The sequence below is a fragment of the Dryobates pubescens genome, chromosome 29 (assembly GCF_014839835.1).
Source record: "Dryobates pubescens isolate bDryPub1 chromosome 29, bDryPub1.pri, whole genome shotgun sequence".
Classification (NCBI taxonomy): Eukaryota; Metazoa; Chordata; class Aves; order Piciformes; family Picidae; genus Dryobates; species Dryobates pubescens.
Window position 1 is genome coordinate 11,212,010 of NC_071640.1, and position 19,701 is coordinate 11,231,710.

The following is a 19,701-nucleotide window of genomic DNA, read 5'->3' on the forward strand; positions in this document are numbered from 1 at the left end:
GGTCAGGGATTGGAACAGGCTGCCCAGGGAGGTGGTGGAGTCACCATCCCTGGGGGTGTTCAAGAAGCTGCAGATGTAGCACTTCAGGATACAGTTTAGTGGTCATGGTAGTTGGGTTAAAGTTGGATTGAATGATCTTAAAGGTCTTTTCCAACCTTAATGATTCTGTGATTGTATAAATTAACTCCATTTCAGCTTTTCAAAATTGCCTTTAAGGGTTTTGAGGATTTTATCCTTTAAATGATCTTTGACTCAGCATGAAAGCCCAGGATGGTTCCATTTAGTACAATAAAGCTTGAGACTCCTGTAGCACCTTCTATTGAGTCATCCTGAAGAACACTAGCATCAGACAATTAAGCCTCCTCATCACCCCATGAGGCACTAGATTGGTGGGTTTTAACCAACAGGGAAAGGAGGATGCTGAGGACTTAAAGGACTGGACCAATGCTATTAAAAAGCCCCAGTGACAGAGATGGAAGAAGCAGCAGGAGATCTCAACCACTGCCTTGTTCCAGTGCCATCACTCAAGTCCCCCATCTAAACCATCAGGAGGACACAGATGTGTGTACACAGAGCCATTTGCAAACTGGGCTCACACAATTTTTGGTGCAGTTGACCTGTACAGAGAGAAAGGGGAAAAAAAACCACAACAGCCCCTGAACAAAGAAATCCCTATGGCCCTTCAGTAGCACCCCTTGGGGTCTCCAGGGAGAGAAAGGTGATGGTTGCAACTACCCTCACACACATTTGCTGTTGAGAACACCACCTGACGTGCTGTGGACCGAGGTGGAGCTGATGCCAGGAAGTCAGTAAAGCCCTTCAGGTACCATCTCCACCTTCAGCTCTTGCAGCTCCTGCGCCAGGCACCCCCTTCCCTAGATTGTGAGAGCACGGACTTACTGCAGTGCAAAAGTATCCACAGCCAGGGCAACACTGGTGTTTCACCATCCTCCCTCTATGGTCCTCACACAGCACCAAAAGCTGGACTTTGTTAGACGGGCGCATCAGTTCATACTTAACCACACTGTTTGTGCAGCGGCCCAGCTGGAACGGGAGAGATTAAAGGACATGAAATTACTGCAGACCAAAACACTCTCTGTGCTTGTGCGGGGGAAGGCTCTGCCCACTGCCCTCGAGGAGCCCTGGCTTTTTCACAGGCATTCAGCTGTGTGCCAGAGAGCATTAGCAGTGCAGCAGGAAGCTGTGAAAGCTGCTCTCACAGGAAGGGATGCATCAGTTGCTAACTACCATGCATGTGGACCCCGGACTCGCTTGCTCCTTGCAACACGAAAAGGAAACCAAAAACAACAACAGAAAAGAAAAAACAACCCACAACAAAGCAAAACAAAACACAAACCAAGTGGTATCTGGAAAGAGGCAAGAGCCAAGCAGAGGCAGAAGGGGCAGTCCCAGGGGCCTGACTCACGCAGCACACGCTCTCCTCAGCCAGGAAGAGCGGGTGGTGGTGACCGGGAGAACAGGACCATACACACTAAATCTTGTTACAGTTCAAAAGCAGAAGTCACAGGAAGATAAAGGGGGAAATCATCACTCCTCGTTGCCAGTGAAGTTATGAGTCTGTGCTGGTTCCAGTGCTGGCCCCTGCCCAGACCACAGGGATGGAGAGCCAGGCTTCCAGGAGAGCTCAGCCGAAGTCACAGTTTGAACATGCTTTCCCCCATGGCCAGCTGTGGACTTCAAAAGCTGTCTCCCTCTGCACCACCTTGTTCTGCTCATGCCAGCAGGCCCCATAGCTGGGGCTCACCTTTCCCAGCCAGTGTCAGTGGCTCTGCTGCAGCAGAAGGCTCAGCACTTCCTTCTGCTGCCCCCACTCACACAGCTGACACGTTCACATCCCAGCTGCCACCTGCTAGCAGGACAAGACACTGCTTGGACCCTGTCAGCTCCTCTTGATAAGAACCTTGCTCTCCCCAGATGCTTGGCAGGGGACATTCATAAACCAGAAACACAAAAGTGAAAGGCTGCTACAAGGCAATGTCCCTACCCAAACCTGAGCAAGGTTTACTGTGTGCTGCCACCACAAGCAGAGGAGTCTCTGGGGACCACGGTGCCTGCTCCTCACCACCAGCCTGGCCCTCTGCTCTGGCTGAGCTCTGACCTGCTGCTTCTTCCCCAACAAACCTAGATTTTGCCTCTGGAGTTGTTTTCAACTCCACTTCTCCTGCAGAACCAACAGCCCTACAGACAAAGAGACCAGATTTATAACCTAGGCTCATCACTCACCCCTGGCCTCTCTGACTGAACTCCCCCAAATCCCAGCTGCAAAGTCTACGCAGGGTAGGGACACCTCGGCTGGCGGGACCGCCCTCAGCGGACGGACCCAGGGGTTGCAGGGTGGCAAGAAAGGACCAAGGAACTGCTTTCAACTTGGGAGCTGAGGAGATGCAACACGTGCAAAGCTGCACTGTCCATGTGAGGAAGCCCCTGCATTATGACATCACACTATCTTATTTGTTAGAAACTCTAAAAAAAGGTACCAAATGATTAACTGCTATTTTCCAACCATTAGAGAGTGCAGCAGGGTGCTCAAAACTATTTAGACCATTCTCCAAGGACATGACAGCCTGGAGAACTCACTATTCACATGGCTGATATTCTTCTAACACCTATGAGTCACTTCTCCCATTATGAAAAAAAGAATCTCACATAAAGCCTGCCCTTTGCTTCTCCTCTCTGTGATTTATCCAGGGACAGAAGTGTCCAACCACAGCACACACAAAAACTCTTCCATGTACCTGTTGGTTATTCAGCAGCCTGGGATCCTCCTCTCTCCTGTAAGGTTCCAGGACATTCTCTCTTTAATTACTCAGATGTTGCCATGCTTTGGAAATTCTCCATAGGTACTCACAGAAGCAGAGCTGGGCTGCAAATCTGATTATCCTTTTCTCCCTCCATCCACCCTTCTCCTGGGATCCTACAGGAGAACTAGGGATATTCTCACTCCTTGTCCTACTACCAGCAAGTATCAGACTGCTGTAGTGTGACTGAGGCTCAGCTGAAGCTTCTAAGAAACCCAAGTTCCTCCTGAGTGTGTTCCTGTCCTGCAGTCTCACTTTCCAGACTCCTGGAGGGAGTCACTTCTGCCATTTAACTCCGTATTTCTGGGACCAGTGGTGCCCACCTAGCCCAGCTGTATTGACTGGATGGCACCATTTTCAGTCAGCCAGACCTGGAGGGCTGCACAGAGTTGCCAGGACATGGGAGGCCTTGTAACAGAAGCCTCTTGAGGAGGAGAGAGGAAGGCTGAGGCAGGCTGAGCCATCACAGGCCATGCCAAGCTCACAGAACTCCAGAGCTGGCTATGGAAAGGTTCGCATCAGCTCCTTCGTAGTCAAGGGAAACCAGCTGCAAGCTCCCTCTGATTGGGTTTTCCCACTTTGATGCATGCTAATGCATTTTAGCCCACTTGGCCTGAAGTGTGTCTGTTACATCAGCTTGATCCAGCTGCACAGGCCAGGACAAGCAGGAGAGATTCACCCAGCTCCTCTCCAACAGCAGAGAGCACAACCTCTTCCCTTGTGATCAGCCTCAACCCAAGCATGCGATACAGGCGGAGTGCTGGGGCCCTCAGCTTGGCCAGCCAGGTGTTTGCCCTGCCACTCCCACACATCAGTGGGTTCCCAGTCTAGCAGTGACCCAACACATGTACCCAGCACAACTTCTGACTCGTCATGGCTTGGTCCTCAGCAGACAAGCCTGGGAGAAGCTGAAGGATAGGCTCCTACCTCATTATCCACACTCTCCGTGGCCATGCACTGGTTGTTGGCTAGCGTGGTGATCTCTCTGCTTTTGGGGGTTTCCATTCGACAGCTACAGAGGGGGACTTCCTGGAGACCATCTACTTCCATTGCTTCAGGACCATTGGAAAGACCTGGAGTACAGAAAACCAGTACATCAGCCCTGGAATTCTCTTGCAGGGGAAAGGATGCAGTTGATCAACACCACCCACGTCCTGTGGCATCTTCCCGTTCCATGTCCTGAAACACTTTCAAGGCACTCCCTAAAAACCCTGTATAAAAAGAGATGCTTTTCTTGCACCAGAAGCATCTTGGAAGCCTGAGCACACCACAAATGACCCTGCTGAAATCAGGAGTAAGAAGTTGAGAAGAGGAAACCTCGACAAGGAAAAGCAAGCTGAGGTACAGCCATTTATCAGCCTGCCTCCCCTCCCCACCTGCCCCAAAACACTGGGCTCTGGGCACCAGAAAGCGTGGAGGGAACCACCCAGAGTCAGAAACGTGAACAGTGAGTGGAGTGACAAATAGAGCAAGATCAGGAAGGCAAAAACATCTCTTTCTATGGCACAGAAGGGAAAACAAAATTCCTGGGACTGTTTGGTCTCAGCCAACCAAGAATTATTTATTTTGGAAAGAGAACAAACTGGAGAAAAAAGCAAGCAGCAAGACACTGAGATGTTCTGCCTTCCCCCCAGCTCCTTCTCTCAGACTGTGAACATTTTCAAACCTATTTCAAAGTGGATAATGGCTTTTGAGGGGGCTCCCTGCCAGGTATGGAGGCACAGCGTGAATGTTCTCGTGCCTCCTCTGGATTCAACTCAATCATTAGGTTACCCATGACTGCAAAACACTGGGCCAGACACAAAGGGGACACTTCAGTCCTCTCCTCATCCTCCACAGCTGTAACATCTCTTCAGAACACATCAGGACAAGGGGTAATGGGCACAGGCTTGGATAAAAAGTTCCATCTAAACAAGAGGAGGAACTTCTTTGCTGGAAGGGTGATGGAGCACTGGAGCAGGCTGCCCAGAGAGGTTGTGGAGTCTCCATCTCTGGAGACATTCAACCCCCCCTGGATGTGTTTCTGCATGACCTGTGTCTCCTTCTCTGGAGACTTACAAGACCTGTCTGGATACTTTGCTGTGTAACCTGCTCTAGGTGATCCTGCCTTGGCAGAGGTGTTGGACTCAACGACCTCCAGAGGAGCCTTCTGGCTCCTACCATTCTGTGATTCTTTAGGGGATCCTGCTTTGGGAGGGGGGTTGGACTCCTCCAGAAGTCCCTTCCAACCCCTACCATTCTGTGATTCTTTAGGGGATCCTGCTTTGGGAGGGGGGTTGGACTCCTCCAGAAGTCCCTTCCAACCCCTACCATTCTGTGATTCTTTAGGGGATCCTGCTTTGGGAGGGGGGTTGGACTCCTCCAGAAGTCCCTTCCAATCCCTACCATTCTGTGATTCCATAAGAGAAGCAAACCCTCACACGTTTGCCTTCGGACTGGCTCCCTGTGAAGCATCCCAAGCCCTCCCTACCCAAGCCTGCTCTGGGACTGAGTCCCAGCAAGAAGGAAGCATGCTGCTATTTTTTAAGCTTTTGAAAGGAGAGTTCTTTTGCTGCAAAACTGCAAAGACTAACCTCATTCCTGGGAGGGATTCCTCTTTAGCTGCCCTGGCAATGGCAGCACTTTCCCCTGCAGCACCCTGCCCGTGGCCATGACCCTATCAGCCAAGCTTTCATCTTGTCAGGAGCTTCCTTTAGCCAACAAGTTACAAGACCAAGGCTAGAGAAGGGATAGGATATTTCAAGACAGCCAAGCAGGGAAAGTCCTTGCAGTTTTCACGTAAAATCCTGTCAAGATCTTAAAGGTTTAAGAGCTTTTTTGAGGCCCACAAATCACAAAGCTCATTCCTTGCCTTCCATGCTGTCACTCTGCTAATCTTTTTGACATCCAAAGGCTCTATGAAAGCATCTCTCACCCACCCTGACCCTGCCTTGGTGGTGAACACTCCTACCCGCTCTTTGATGTGCCTGGATCAGAAAAATACACAACCTCTGGAAGTCAAAGAGCAACAGGGGACTGACAGCTAGATCCAGGTCAGTAAGGAGATGCTGGATGGAGGCAAGTTCAGCACTGGGAACAGCGGCTGGGGGTTAGCACCAGGAACAAAGGGTTGTCCCAGCCCTCCTCGGGGCTGACCCAGAGGCTGCTGGGGGCACTGGGCAGATGTAAAAGAGCATCCTTCAAGGAACGGAGGGCAGCCGGCAAGCGCGATGGGAGGGCTGCAACAGCACCTTGGACCCCATCCCAAGCCACCGTGCTCCACTCGAGCTGGGCTCCCCATCCCCACCGCGGGGGACCCCGGGGCGGGTGCGGTCTGTGCCGAGCCGGCCCCGCGGCCGCCAGGGGGCAGCCGGGACCCCGCGCACCGCCCCGGCAGCGCCCGCAGAACAAAGCCCCGGCCCGGGCCCGGCCCCTGCTCCAGCTCCACGCCCTGCTGCCCGTCCTGCGCCCCGGCTCCGGCAGGCCTTGGCCCGACCCCAGCCCCCAACTCACCTCCCGCTGGCGAGGAGAGGATTCCCTTCACCCGGAGATCCAGGGAATCCAGGGACACCTCCATGTACTCCATACTGTTCTCCTGACCAGGGCCTTCTCTGCCTACCAAAGATGGTTTATAGGCTTCGGCACCTAGATGGAAACACAGGTGGAAACACACTAAGAGAAAGTAGGCTATGAAAACCCATGGCTGGTGTGCGAGCAGGTGTGGGGGTGAGGGCCATGGCTAAGCCATGGCTGTATGCAGGCTCCTCGGGGAGCCATGGCCACAGATGCACACAGCATTATGAAAATGCAACACCTGGGCATGCATGGAGGGCTTGGTCCCCTGTTTCCTTCCCTGTCTGAGCAGACAGATCTTCCACCTCCACTGAGGCAGGGAACAACAAAAACAACGAAGGCACCAAAAGGCACATCTGCCTGCTGCTGCACTGCACCGGCAGCAGAAGCTGAAATGGCACAAGGAAGGGATGAATCCAGGGCTCAACACATCCTCCTGCCTCCAACCTGCTGCAAAGGGCTCCAGGTACACTCTGGCCAGGCAGAGCAAACCAGCTGATCATGTACATCCTGAAGAGGACGAGACAGGTGACATTCAGCTTAATGGGAGGGGAAAAACATGAAAGCTAAGGTCTGGCTCTAAGTGAGCAAAGATGCTGCTGAGAAGAGACTGCATGGGGATCCCTCACTGGGAAGAGACTGCAGGGGGATCCCTCACTGGCAAGAGACTGCAGGGGGATCCCTCACTGGCAAGAGACTGCAGGGGGGATCCCTTGAAGCCTTCCTTGGAAGTGTCAATCTCTTTGCACTCCCTCAGCTTTGCTTTCTCCCCTGGTTTGCTTTTCCCACTCCAGCTTGGCCAGAAGACTTTTGTTAATCAGGGAGAATGGCTGCCACCTTTATTGAAGGTCTGCAATGAAGAACTAGATGCTTCCTCTGAAAGGGATCAATAGCCCATGCTTTGTCTTGAGAGAGGGGCTGCCTTGGGAGGAAGAGGAGCAAGCCAGATGACTGGCAAACCCCACAGAGAGACCAGCAGCTGAAGTATGGTCATTTAGCTCAGAAGTAGTGATAAAAACAAAATGGCCTGTTTGCAATTAGCAAGCAGAGAAGAATAAACCCTTTGATGGCAATGGATGTGTGAAACCTTAGTAACAAAGCTGAAGACACAGCTGCTTTATTTCTTTTTTACCCATGTTGAAGAGGAGTATCACATCCAGCCTGCATTCCTGGCTCTCCCCACCCCACAGCTTTCAGAAGGCAACCCCTTTTTGAGTGCTAGGTAACTTAAGTCACACAAGAATGACCACCTGAACAACAGAATGACCACCAGAACAACATCCACCCCATGAGATGGGCCAGAGGCCACTCGTTAGCTGTGGTGCTCTCAGAATAAGCAACAATGTGCATGTTCCATTCAACTGGACAAACATCCAGACAGCAGCAACTGAGCATCACTCTGAGCTCACCTAACCACTCCCTGAGCTCGTGGGACACGAGTCCACAAGGTCCTTCCTGGATACTCTAAAACAACAGGGTGGTCATGTACGAAGAAACATTCCTCCAGCATGCCAGGGATAAAGCCACCTCATGGATTCTGCTGCTGCAGTGTGCAGAACAGCAGCTACTGTTCATGGGATGCAAGTTCCCACCTGGGTTTACCATACAGCCCATCCTTGTAAAGGAATCACACAATGGTTTGGGTTGGAAGGGACATTAAAGATCACCCAGTACCAAACTCCCTGCCATGGGCAGGGACACCTCCCATCAACCCAGGTTGCTCAAGGCCTCATCTAACCTGGCCTTGAATACCTCCAGGGAGGGGCAGCCACAATCTCCCTGGGTAACCTGTGCCAGTGTCTCATTACCCTCACTGTAATGAATTTCTTCCTCATCTCCACTCTCAATCTCCCCTTTTCCAGCCCAAAGCCATTTGTCCCTCATCCTATCACTCCCAGCCCTTGTCAGAAGTCCCTCCCCAGCTCACCTGCAGCCCCCTTCAGGTACTGGGAAGGCTGCTCTAAGGCCTCCCTGGAGCCTTCTCTTCTCCAGGCTGAACTGCCCCAACTCTCCCAGCCTGTCCCTACAGGGGAAGGAAGAGAGAGCTCTGCCTCATGTGCCACAGGTCCTTCCCCCTCCCCAGCGGGCAGGCCGACAGGAACACAGCCCGGTTCGTTACCTAGCACACCGCCTTGTTTCTTTTTATTCCTCCGTCTCCTCTTGCGAGTGGGTTTCAGCCACGGACTTTCCATCTTTCCTTTCCTCTTCAGCAGCTTCTTCTTGATGCTGGACTCCGAGCTCTGAATAACCAGAGAGGCCAGGTGCATGTAAGGCATGTTGGCAGCAGCGTCCCGGCAGTCCCTTGCGCCCGTGCGAAACAGCCTTCTCGCAGCTTGACTTGCGCGAAAAGGCCTTAAGGACTGGGGGTTTGAAATCAAGTGGTGCTAAGATGTCTTTATAGCGCCAAAAAGGAAACACAAGCACACGTGTGGGTGTATTTCCTGCCATCTCAATGGTGCATGCTTCACTTTCTCTTCCACGTAGGCTCTGACACCACACTCATAGCAGGGAGTAGCCGAGCACCCCCGTGCAACACCACAAGGATGGAGGCACACCACACGCGCACACTTTCAGCTCCTCGCGCCCCAGGAAGCATCTGGGGCTTTGCAGGCTGAAATGTTCACACTGGTCCACAGTCATGCAAGAAAATGCCAACAAAAAGAGAAGAACAAACCACCCCAGCTTGCACCTGAAGAGCCCTTACAGGGTTGGGATGGACACAGGGGAATTGAGCTCTGTGGCAGCAGGCCAGCCCCCTCCCTAAAGCACGGTGCAGGGCAGCACGGACTCATCATGCAGCGAATACTCAGACACGAGTGGGAAATAGAAACGGGGTTTGGATTTTGGCTTGAAACAATGCAGTTGTCTGGGGTGGGGTTTTCAAAGTCAACATCAAAGCAGAGAAGCAGGGGTCCCAACTCTGTAAGGCAGTCTTCAACACATCAATCATAAAAGGCATGTTCAAACTGCAGCTGTCAGCTCCTGATGCCCATCCCTCTCCCACCAAAGCCTATGAACAGCCTCCTGCTACCGCTAAGAGCAGCTGGATCAGGCCCTGCCTTCATAGGAAGCTGATGCTGCACCGTCCCCTGCTACCACAGTGAGCAAAGGCAGGCAAAAGTGGCCTTGAGCCCTGGCTCTCTGGGGCAGCCCCAGGGTGTGTCTACACTGCCCCTGATAACGGCCCCTGAGCGTGGGCTCAGTTGTGCCCCACCACGTGGCTTACACCAATTGCATCACACAGCTTGTGGGGGGAGCCTGTCCCTGTCTGGGGAACCAACTGACTCACCAGATGTGAGCAGAGCAAAAACCACCATCTAGGATGTGGAGATACGACTTGGGAGGTTGGACTTGACTGCAAGCTCAGTGCTTGGTTTGAGCTAACGCTGCAGGCTGGCCTCAGCCACAAAAAAGAAAGGGGCAGGCCACACAGCACCTGCTGCTTGGTCCTCTCTGGCTCCTGCAGGGTCAGAGCACAAGGAACAAGGCCCTTAAGACCTCCAGTGGTCCCCTTGGTATAGTCATTTCTACCTCCAACTCAAAACATCAAGGGGCTGAAGCCAAGAATTTCCTCGTGGTGACTAAAGAGTTGAGGTGCCTTAACTAGTGGCTCCTCAAGTGGAGATTCTGTGGAAAGGGAGCAAAACCTTTAACTACAAGGTGGGGGGAGGAGGAATAGAAACAACCACTGAATAATTTAAATCAGTTTTAGCTAATCAGGTTGTCTTCACCAGCCACCTAAAAAGAAGAAGTAAAAAAATCACCAGCAGCTGGTGAAAGCCTTGCCCTAGCGCTATACAGCCTCCTCGGGTGAGTGTCTGTCTGTCTGTGTGCTGTCTGTCTCCCTGCTTAAGAGCTGCTCAGCTGGGATGATGAGGTGGCATGTGTCAGATCGATGTGAATTCAGGCTGTGAGCTGGCCCAAGGGATTGGTGAACAACTCTACCTGAGCTCCAAAGCCGTGCAGAGCTTCAGGTTGTGAAGAAAACATCGCTGGCTCTACCACTTGCCAAGTCTGCATCTGAAGGATTTAAGCACCCTTAAATATTTCTGCTAACATTCAAATGATTAAAAAGCATTCAACACCTTGTTTGGAAAAAAAACAACAACAACACAACAAACAACAAACAAAAGCCCATTAATTAGCATCAGAAAGCAATTAATCGTGTGGCAGATCAGGGTCAAGCACCTTGTGGAAAACAATCCTCCGTGGGGGTGGTTTTCAGGGAATGACTTTGGTCAGAGACAAGAAACTGCAGGGCTCTGCTCACCCTCTGGCAGCAGGGCCAGGGGGGAAATGGCTCTCAAGAGGACAAAGGCTGAAAGGCACAGGGAGCAGCCGCTTACCAAGTCAGACTCATCGCCATCCTCCTCCTCCTCGATCGACTCTCCGGACTCTTGCTCCTCCTCAGAGTCGCCATCATCAAGCTGCAGCCACCATTGCCCAAGAACAGAAAGAGTCAGGTCAGGTCTCTCCAAGTAGGGCATCAAAACATCCTCCTGCTCTGCCCAGCAACCAGCAGGGCATCTCCTCATCCTCCTGCTCTGCCCAGCACCCAGCAGGGCATCTCCTCATCATCCTGCTCTGCCCAGCACCAAGCATGGCATCTCCTCATCATCCTGCTGTGCCCAGCACCAAACATGGCATCTCCTCATCATCCTGCTGTGCCCAGTACCCATCAGATGTCCCCCCATCATGCTGCTGCACCCAGCTCTCAGCCCCAGCATGCTTCACTTAGCATCCCTCAGAGCATCTCCCCTTCATCATGCTCTACCCAGCAGAGCATCTCCCCATCATCCTGCTGCACCCAGCACCCAGCAGAGATCTCCCTATTACCCTGCTTCACCCAGCACCCAGCTGAGCGTCACCCCATCATCCTGCTGCACCCAGCAGAGATCTCCCCATTATCCTGCTTCACCCAGCACCCAGCTCAGCATCTCCTCATCAGCCTGCTCTGCCCAGCACCCAGCAGAGCATCTCCCTATTATCCTGTTCCACCCAGCAGAGCATCTCATCATCCTGCTCTGCTCAGCACCCAGCAGAGCATCTCCCCATTATCCTGTTCCACCCAGCACCCAGCTGAGCACCTGCTCATCATCCTGCTGAGCCCAGCACCCATCAGACATCTCCCCATCATCCTGCTGCCCCCAGCTCTCAGCCCCAGCATGCACATGCACCAATAGGATTTCCCCTCCAGGCCAAGAACTCCAAAGCAGCAAATGCATGTCATGGTACATCCATGGGAATGGTAGAGGGAAAAATGCAGTTCAACCCCAGAAGAAAAGTTTTCCAACGAAATCTTAACTTCCTTGGTTATCCAAAAGCAGCCTCATGCCTACACTAGGTGTCCTGGCTTGGGGAAAAATGAACCAAGCCAAGCTGAATGCTTTACCAACCAGTAAATTAGGAAGACAGCTCTTAAGGGTTCAGTGAATCCTGCATCTAAATGTGGTGTGGGTTCTGCATGTCACAGGGTGTCACGTTTCTCCACAAGGCTGAAACTGGGGGTAGGTGGAGAGACTCTCAGGGCTACAATGGGGAGCAGGAAAAGCTCATCAAACAGCCTCACTACCACTGCTGCACCTTCCACCATCTTGCAGGCCAAAGAAAGCCTAAGAAACTGCCTCAGGTGGTGTCACTCCTATCCCAGCTGTCCAAGGTGTCCCATCCCACTCCCTCAAGTCCTGCAGAGGGCAGGTGAATACCTTTCTGGCGTCTGCATCGGATGCGCTGTCTTTAGAGGTCCTGTTATCATCTACAGGAAACAGAACTGCCTGTTCTGCTCCGTGATCATCCTCCTCTTCCAACTCATCAGAGTCTTCCTCTTCAGAGTCTACATCTATGCTTTCCCCGTTCACATGAAGGCTGGCATCACCCAGGTCCTTTTCACTCTGAAAGTCGTCCAAGCACGTGAGCCACAAAGACAACATCAACTCACAGGACAGAGCAGCTGAATCCATCCCAGATCACCTCTGTACGAGGAGCCTTCGAGCTGCCAGGGCAAAGCTGGCTGTGTGGCCCCCCAGAGCTCCTCAGTGCTGCCAGCAAAGCCAGCCTGACAGGCTGTGACATCTAACCCTGTCAACCTGGGGACCGAGGAGCCATGAGGAGTCATTCCAGACTCACGTGGTTGTACAAGGCTTTAAGGGGAGAAGGGCTGCTGGGCAGAAGCCTTCAGGCAGAGCCCTGCAGTCTAATTCAAACATGGAAGGGCAAGGGTTGAACCCCCAAGAATGTTTCTAGGCAACTGAAAGCCATCACAGAGGGATTTTCACTCTACTCCATTGAAGCCCAGCACTGCTCACCTTGAATTCTAAGACCGAAACTTCAGGACAGGGGCTGCAGCAAAAGCAGAGTTTGATCAGGAGTGAGTCCCTGCCTAAACCTCTTAAAATGACCTCTTGTTTTGCCTCAAGAAAGCATTGAGGTTGCAGCCTGAAGCAGCAACACTAAACAGTTATCTTGAGGACACCAAAGCAAGAAGGTTACCACATGAAGTATGCTTGAAGTATCTCCTGTTCCACAGGACTCAGGGGATAGAAGAGGAACATTCACTGGAAAACGTTTGTGTAAGAGCTGTTATCAGAAGAGCCACTCTCAAAAAGCCATTTTGAAAGCAGCAAGACTGCTACAGGCTGTTGCCAGAAAGATGCAGACTCTAAAAGGAAGATGCTGACTGCAAGAGGCCAGCTCATTCCTGCACCTATCCATGGGGTTGGTGTGCAAGGATGAGAGATGCGCATGGTGACAACAAGCATGTCCGGTTGGCTCAGTGCTCCCCTTACCTTGGCACCCATAGAGGAATGAGTTATGCTCTTAAACATCTCAATCATTGTTCTCTGTTTTAACACTTTGGTCTTTTTCTTGGGAACCAGGCTATAGGTTCCCATTCTCCGTTTTTTCTTCCGAGATACTGCAGCAGCTGGAAAAGAAAAGCAAAAGAAACCCAAAGTTTGCTCAGGAATGAGAAGCAGGGGTGGAGACCAGAGGCTGTTCTGAGAGGAAATTACATTTGAGGGCAGGATCTGAGAAAAAGGCTTCCCACTCCAGCAAATTTGCTGGAAGAGTGAAGTGATTCTCCCACTTTGCTCTGCTCTGCTCTCATGAGACCAAACCTCCAGTACCGCCTCCAGTTCTGGTGTCCCCAGCACAGGAAGGACCTGGAGGTGCTGAAGAGGCCACAAAGATGATCACAGGGCTGAAGAACCTCCCCTGTGGGGACAGGCTGGGAGAGTTGAGGCTGTTCAGCCTGGAGAAGAGAAGGCTCCAGGGAGACCCTAGAGCAGCCTTCCAGTACCTGAAGGCAGCTTCAGCAGAGCTGGGGAGGGGCTTCTGACAAGGGCTGGGAGTGACAGAATGAGGAACAATGGCTTTGAGCTGGGAGAGGGGAGATTGAGACTGGAGAGGAGGAAGAAATTGTTTAGAGTGAGGCTGGGGAGATACTGGAACAGGTTGCCCAGGGAGGGTGTGGAGAGGTGTTGAAGGCCAGGCTGGATGAGGCCTTGAGCAACCTGGTTTAGCAGGAAGTGTCCCTGCCCACGGTAGGGGGGTTGGGACTGAATGATCTTTACAGTTTCTTCCAACCCAAACCATCCTGTGAATCTCTGGAATTTAATTACAAGTCAGCCAAAAGATCTCTCACACACACATGGCAAACACTCAGAGAGCTCCCTGCCAGTGCTGCTAACCCAGCCAAGTTCTGAGTAGCCTCTCCGCGCTCATCCTGGCCCCATCATCCCCACACACAGTACCAAACCCTTACATTAACCTGCATTTGGCAGGTGCTGTAGGAAGCTGAATAGAACCCAGCCTGCTCAGACAGATCCTGCAAGGCTAATTATACCACCTGACAATGAAAGTGATGTACAATGCCTGCAGAACACCCAGGGAAAAGGTACCTTCAATCGAGAGCCGTTTGCTATTAACCTCATTTCACACCTACTATGGAAGTCTGTTTGATTTCTTTCACTGCTTTGATTGGGTCTTAATTTGTTAAGTCTCCCTCCTGGCCTTCTAATCAAGTCAGTCATCACACCTCACTGCCTGACACCCTCCTTGCTGAATGCACTTCAGTGGAGGCTCTTTAAGAACATGCAGCAGGGACCAGTCAGTTTCAGCACCAGCAGCACTGTTTGCAGCTGCACAGCCCTGTTCCTTGAAAGCATTTCTGCTATGATCAAATTCCACCAAGTATCTATGAAGAGACCTGTCAAAAAAATCTGTTAGTTCCATTTCTTTAGCAGGATGCAGTCTGTGGCTCCCAGTTGGTGTGGTGAAACAGAATGAGTTGGTAGAAATCTCTTCAGAGTCTCACAGAATCCCAGAATGGCAGGGATGGGAAGGGACCTCTGAAGACCATCGAGTCCAAACCCCTGCCAGAGCAGGATCACCTAAAGAAGGTCACACAGGAACATGTCCAGGCAGACCTTGAAAGTCTCCAGAGAAGACTCCACCACCTCTGTGGGCAGTCTGCTGCAGTGCTCTGCCACCCTCACAGTAAAGAAGTTCCTCCTCATGTTTAGATGGAACTTCCCACGTTCAAGTTCATGCCCAGCACCCCTTATCCTGTCACTGGGAACCACTGAGAAGAGTCTGGTCCCATCCTCCTGACACTCACCCCTTAGATCTTTGTAAGCATTGGTAAGATCTCCCTTCAGCCACTTCTTCTGCAGGCTAAACAGCCCCAGCCCTCAGCCTTTCCCCCAGAGAGATCTGTTCCAGTCCCCTCAGCATCTTTGTGGCCCTGCACTGGGATCTGTCCAGTAGTTCTTCTTGAGCTGGGGTGCCCAGAACTGGACACAGTACTCCAGGTGAGGCCTCACCAGCAGAGAGTAATGGGGAGAGGAACATCCCTAAGAGTGGGGGAGGAGAACCTCCCATAGGAAGATGGGATGAAAGTGTCTCTTCCAATAAGCAGTTGTAGCAGAAGAGGGATCCTTGGTGTGGTGGTGCCTGATGGAGCACACTTACCTGTCCACACTGCCAGGGAGGGACCTGCACCCCATGAAACAAGGTGGCACAGGAAGGGCTGCACAGCAGGTGCTCCCTGCAGAGCAGAAACTGATGGACTTCACTTGGGAGGCTACTGTAGCATGAGACTGCAAGACTCATGGAATCATTTAGGCTGGAAAAGACCTTCAAGGTCATCAGTCCAGCCATTAACCCAGCACTGCCATGGCCTTTATCTGCACAGCTTCTAAATCTCTCCAAGGGTGGGGACCTCACCATTGCCCTGGGAAGCCTGGTCCAAGGCTTGACAACCCTTCTGGGCAAGAAACTGTTCCTCATGTCCAACCTAAACCTCCCCTGGAGCAACTTGAGGCCAATTCCTCTTGTCCTACTGCCTGTTACTTGGGAGAAAAGGAAGCCCACCTCATTGCACAACATCCAGAGGTGACTAGAAGGGAGTCCAGAGGCCACAAGCACTATGCCTGCAATGCAATGTCCACACACAGAGTTGTGGCTGAACCAGCATCTGTCAAACCAGGACTAAGGCAGCAGCTGTACTGCTGCCAGGGGGGAAGGAAATGCTGAAGGAGATTCAGTGGGAAACAGGTTCTGCCAGAGACTTCAGTCCCTGTTAAGCTGCCTCATGATGGCATTCAACAGCTCCAAGTGCTGGGTGCTGCACTTTGGCCACAACAACCCCAGGCAGTGCTACAGGCTGGGGTCAGAGTGGCTGAGAGCAGCCAGGCAGAGAGGGACCTGGGGGTACTGGTTGACAGCAGCTGAACAGGAGCCATCAGTGCATCCAGGTGGCCAAGAAGGCCAAGGGCATCCTGGCCTGCATCAGGAACAGTGTGGCCAGCAGGAGCAGGGAAGTCATTCTGCCCTGTGCTCAGCACTGCTTAGGCCACACCTTGAGTCCTGTGTCCAGTTCTGGGCTCCTCAGTTTAAGAAGGACATTGAGAGACTTGAAGGTGTCCAGAGAAGAGCAACAAAGCTGGGGAGGGGTCTGGAGCACAGCCCTGGGAGGAGAGGCTGAGGGAGCTGGGGTTGCTTAGCCTGGAGAAGAGGAGGCTCAGGGGAGACCTTTTTGCTCTCTCCAGCTCCCTGAAGGGAGGTTGTAGCCAGGTGGGGGTTGGTCTCTTCTCCCAGGCAGCAAGCACCAGAACAAGAGGACACAGTCTCAAGCTGTGCCAGGGACGGTTGAGGCTGGAGGTGAGGAGAAAGTTCTTCCCAGAGAGAGTTGTTAGCCATTGGAATGTGCTGCCCAGGGAGGTGTTGGAGTCTCCATCCCTGGAGGTGTTCAAGAGGGGATTGGATGTGGCACTTGGAGCCATGGTTTAGTAGTCATGAGGTGCTGGGTGACAGCTTGGACTTGCTGATCTTTGAGGTCTTTTCCAACCTTATTGATTCTATGATCTCCCACTCAAGCACACACAGCCACCCCTGGGAGCTGTCAGGGGTCTAACCCTTGTTACCTGTCTGCGACTTCGTGGTGGCCACATAGCTCTGGTTCTGAGGTAGTGACTGGTGAAGGCCTGGGAGAGAGGGCAATGGCAACGGTTTCCCAAACTCCAGGATGTTTTTGTTGCCTTCCTCCTTGGGTTCTTTTCGATCTCTGCTGTCTCTCCCATCTTTGGGGTCTTTACTTGCATGCTGGAAAACAAAATGCAGTTACACTGAAGCTCTGCGTTAAGAAAAACTATCCAGTAAAATAAAGCAACCCAAACCCAACAACCCCCCAGGAAATACACTGAATTCCTTTCTCCCAGGAATAACCACTGTCACTTGAAGACAGGACCACACACCCCAAGCAGAAGCACACATGGGGTTACTCTGCCTAAAGGCTATGAGACACTCCCAGCCTGCTGCTCCTGCCCTGGTTGAGAGCTGCTGCCCCTGAAGGGCAGAGGCTGCCTGGCAGAGGCAGAGGGGCAGATCCAAAGCAGCTGCAGATCATGAAAAGCATGAGGCTCTACTTTCACAGACATTTGGTTGGCTCTGGAGAAGACACATGCAGCAAATACAGCTGTTACCTGAAACCCCCTGACTGTGGCTAGCACATCAAGCAAGCACAAGAACAGAGTCTTAGAACCACAGATTGCATCGGGTTTGAAAGGCCCCTCAAAGGTCATCCTGGCCACCTCCCCTGCAGCCAGCAGGGACATCTCCAACTAGAGCAGCTTGCTCAGGACCCCATCAGATTTAACCTTGAATATTTCCAGGGATGGGGCCTCAACCACCTCTCTGGCAAGCTGTTCCAGTATTTCACTAGCCTCACTGTGAAGTGCCATGGCCACAAGTTTCCTGAACACCTCCAGGGCCCACCACCACCTCCCTGGGCAGCCTGTTCTAATGCCTGACCACTCTTGCAACAAAGACATTTTTCCTAATATCCAATCTAAAATGATGCTTTGGGGCTCTTCTCCACTGACAACCAGGAGGCAGGTTTGGCAGAGAGCAAACCAAGAGCACAGACAAGATTACAAGCTCTGTGGTGGCAATGTCTTAGTGCTGCTCCACTTGCTGGTAAATACTTGTTACAGAATCACACAGCATCCCAGAATGGTAGGGGCTGGAAGGGACCTCTGAAGATTTGAGTCCAACCCCCCCTGCCAAAGCAGGATCACCTAAAGCAGGTCACACAGGAACACATCCAGGCAGGCCTTGAAAGAGATGAAAACTCCACCACCTCTCTGGGCAGCCTGCTGCAGTGCTCTGCCACCCTCACAGTAAACTTCTTCCTCATGTTCAGGTGGAACTTTCTATGTTCAAGTGTACACCCATTGCCTCTTGTCCTAGCACTGGGGACCACTGAGAAGGGCCTGGCCCTATCTTCCTATCTTTACCCTATCTATTTATTATTATTATTTATTATGTTATATATTTATTATATATTATATATTTATATTTATTAGAGTATGTACTAATATTTATGTATTGTGTTATTTATTATTATTTATTATTGCTATTATTATTTATTATATTTATTATTCCTATCTATCTGGTCCTATCTTTAAGGCCAACAAAGCTGGGGAGGGGTCTGGAGCACAGCCCTGGGAGGAGAGGCTGAGGGAGCTGGGGTTGCTTAGCCTGGAGAAGAGGAGGCTCAGGGGAGACCTTCTTGCTCTCTCCAACTCCCTGCAGGGAGGTTGTAGCCAGGTGGGGGTTGGTCTCTTCTCCCAGGCACCCAGCACCAGAACAAGAGGACACAGTCTCAAGCTGCACCAGGGGAAGTTTAGGCTGGAGGTGAGGAAGAAGTTCATCCCAGAAAGAGTGATTGGCCATTGGAACGTGCTGCCCAGGGAGGTGGTGGAGTCCCCATCACTGGAGGTGTTTAGGAAGAGACTGGATGGGGTGCTTGGTGCCATGGTTTAGTTGATCAGATGGTGCTGGGTGATAGGTTGGACTTGATGATCTCAAAGGTCTCTTCCAACCTGGTTAATTCAATTCAATTCAATTCAATTCTATTCTATTCTACTCTAGTCTATTCTACTCTAGTCTATTCTACTCTAGTCTATTCTACTCTAGTCTACTCTACTCTAGTCTACTCTACTCTAGTCTACTCTACTCTAGTCTACTCTACTCTAGTCTACTCTACTCTAGTCTATTCCATTCTACTCCATTCTATTCCTGACACCCACCCCTCAGCTATTTGTGAGCACTGATAAGCTCCCCCTCAGCCTCCTCTCCTCCGAGGATTTCTGAAGCTACAGCCGAAACACCAAACCAGACAGAGGCACCCAGGCACAAGAAGGGCAGGGCTCAAAAGCAGCAAATGACAGAAACACTCTCTGAAGTCCAGGGTCAGTCCTCAGACACCACTTTCAAGTGATGTGACCTTGTGAACAAAGGGGGAAGAGGCTGATTCTCCTCATTACAGCTCTGCCATGTGCAGGCTGCTGGCACAAGGCGAGGGGCCGGGCGAGCTGTAACGATAATCAGAAATGACCTGCAGGAAAAGGCCATCAAACTGCCACCCATGCCTGCCCCAAGCCCATAACTTATGCCTCAACTGCCACATCTCTTCTTCAAAGGCATCTAGTCTTGGATTAACAATTTCAAAGGCCACAAATCTACCAGATCCTTTATGCTGTTCCAATGCTTAATTGCTCTCCCTGTCAAATAATGAAATGCATTAAGCTTTCTTTGACTGAATTAAAAAGCTGTGTGTCATCAGAAACTCTCACTGCAGGCAGAGACTTCTGGATTGTGACCAGCTTCTTTTTGGTTTATGTCTGTGTATATCTAAAACTTCCTCTTCAGTAAGTCCCATGGAACAATGTAGGACTGACCATGCACCAAAGTCCCCCAGAGTAGAACAGAACAGAATAGACCAGACCAGGTTGGAAGAGACCTTCAAGATCATCAAGTCCAACCTAAT

At 51.6% G+C, this 19,701-nt stretch overlaps 1 protein-coding gene across 7 annotated transcripts in view; it reads right to left on the reverse strand.

Moving 5' to 3' along the window:
* The window catches only part of EHMT1 (euchromatic histone lysine methyltransferase 1), a 62,381-nt gene that overhangs the window by 35,033 nt on the left and 7,647 nt on the right, over positions 1-19,701 (reverse strand). For 2 of the 7 annotated variants that reach the window (XM_054174291.1, XM_054174290.1), the window contains 9 exons: positions 16,796-16,973; positions 13,157-13,293; positions 12,077-12,262; positions 10,718-10,798; positions 10,317-10,391; positions 8,491-8,611; positions 6,312-6,443; positions 3,747-3,892; positions 901-1,044 (listed from right to left, as the gene is read on the reverse strand). In XM_054174291.1, the coding sequence (XP_054030266.1) occupies positions 901-1,044; positions 3,747-3,892; positions 6,312-6,443; positions 8,491-8,611; positions 10,317-10,391; positions 10,718-10,798; positions 12,077-12,262; positions 13,157-13,293; positions 16,796-16,973 (1,200 nt within the window). The remainder of the gene's footprint in view (positions 1-900; positions 1,045-3,746; positions 3,893-6,311; positions 6,444-8,490; positions 8,612-10,316; positions 10,392-10,717; positions 10,799-12,076; positions 12,263-13,156; positions 13,294-16,795; positions 16,974-19,701) is intronic. The other 5 variants (XM_054174296.1, XM_054174293.1, XM_054174295.1 and 2 more) reach the window with 4 other exon arrangements.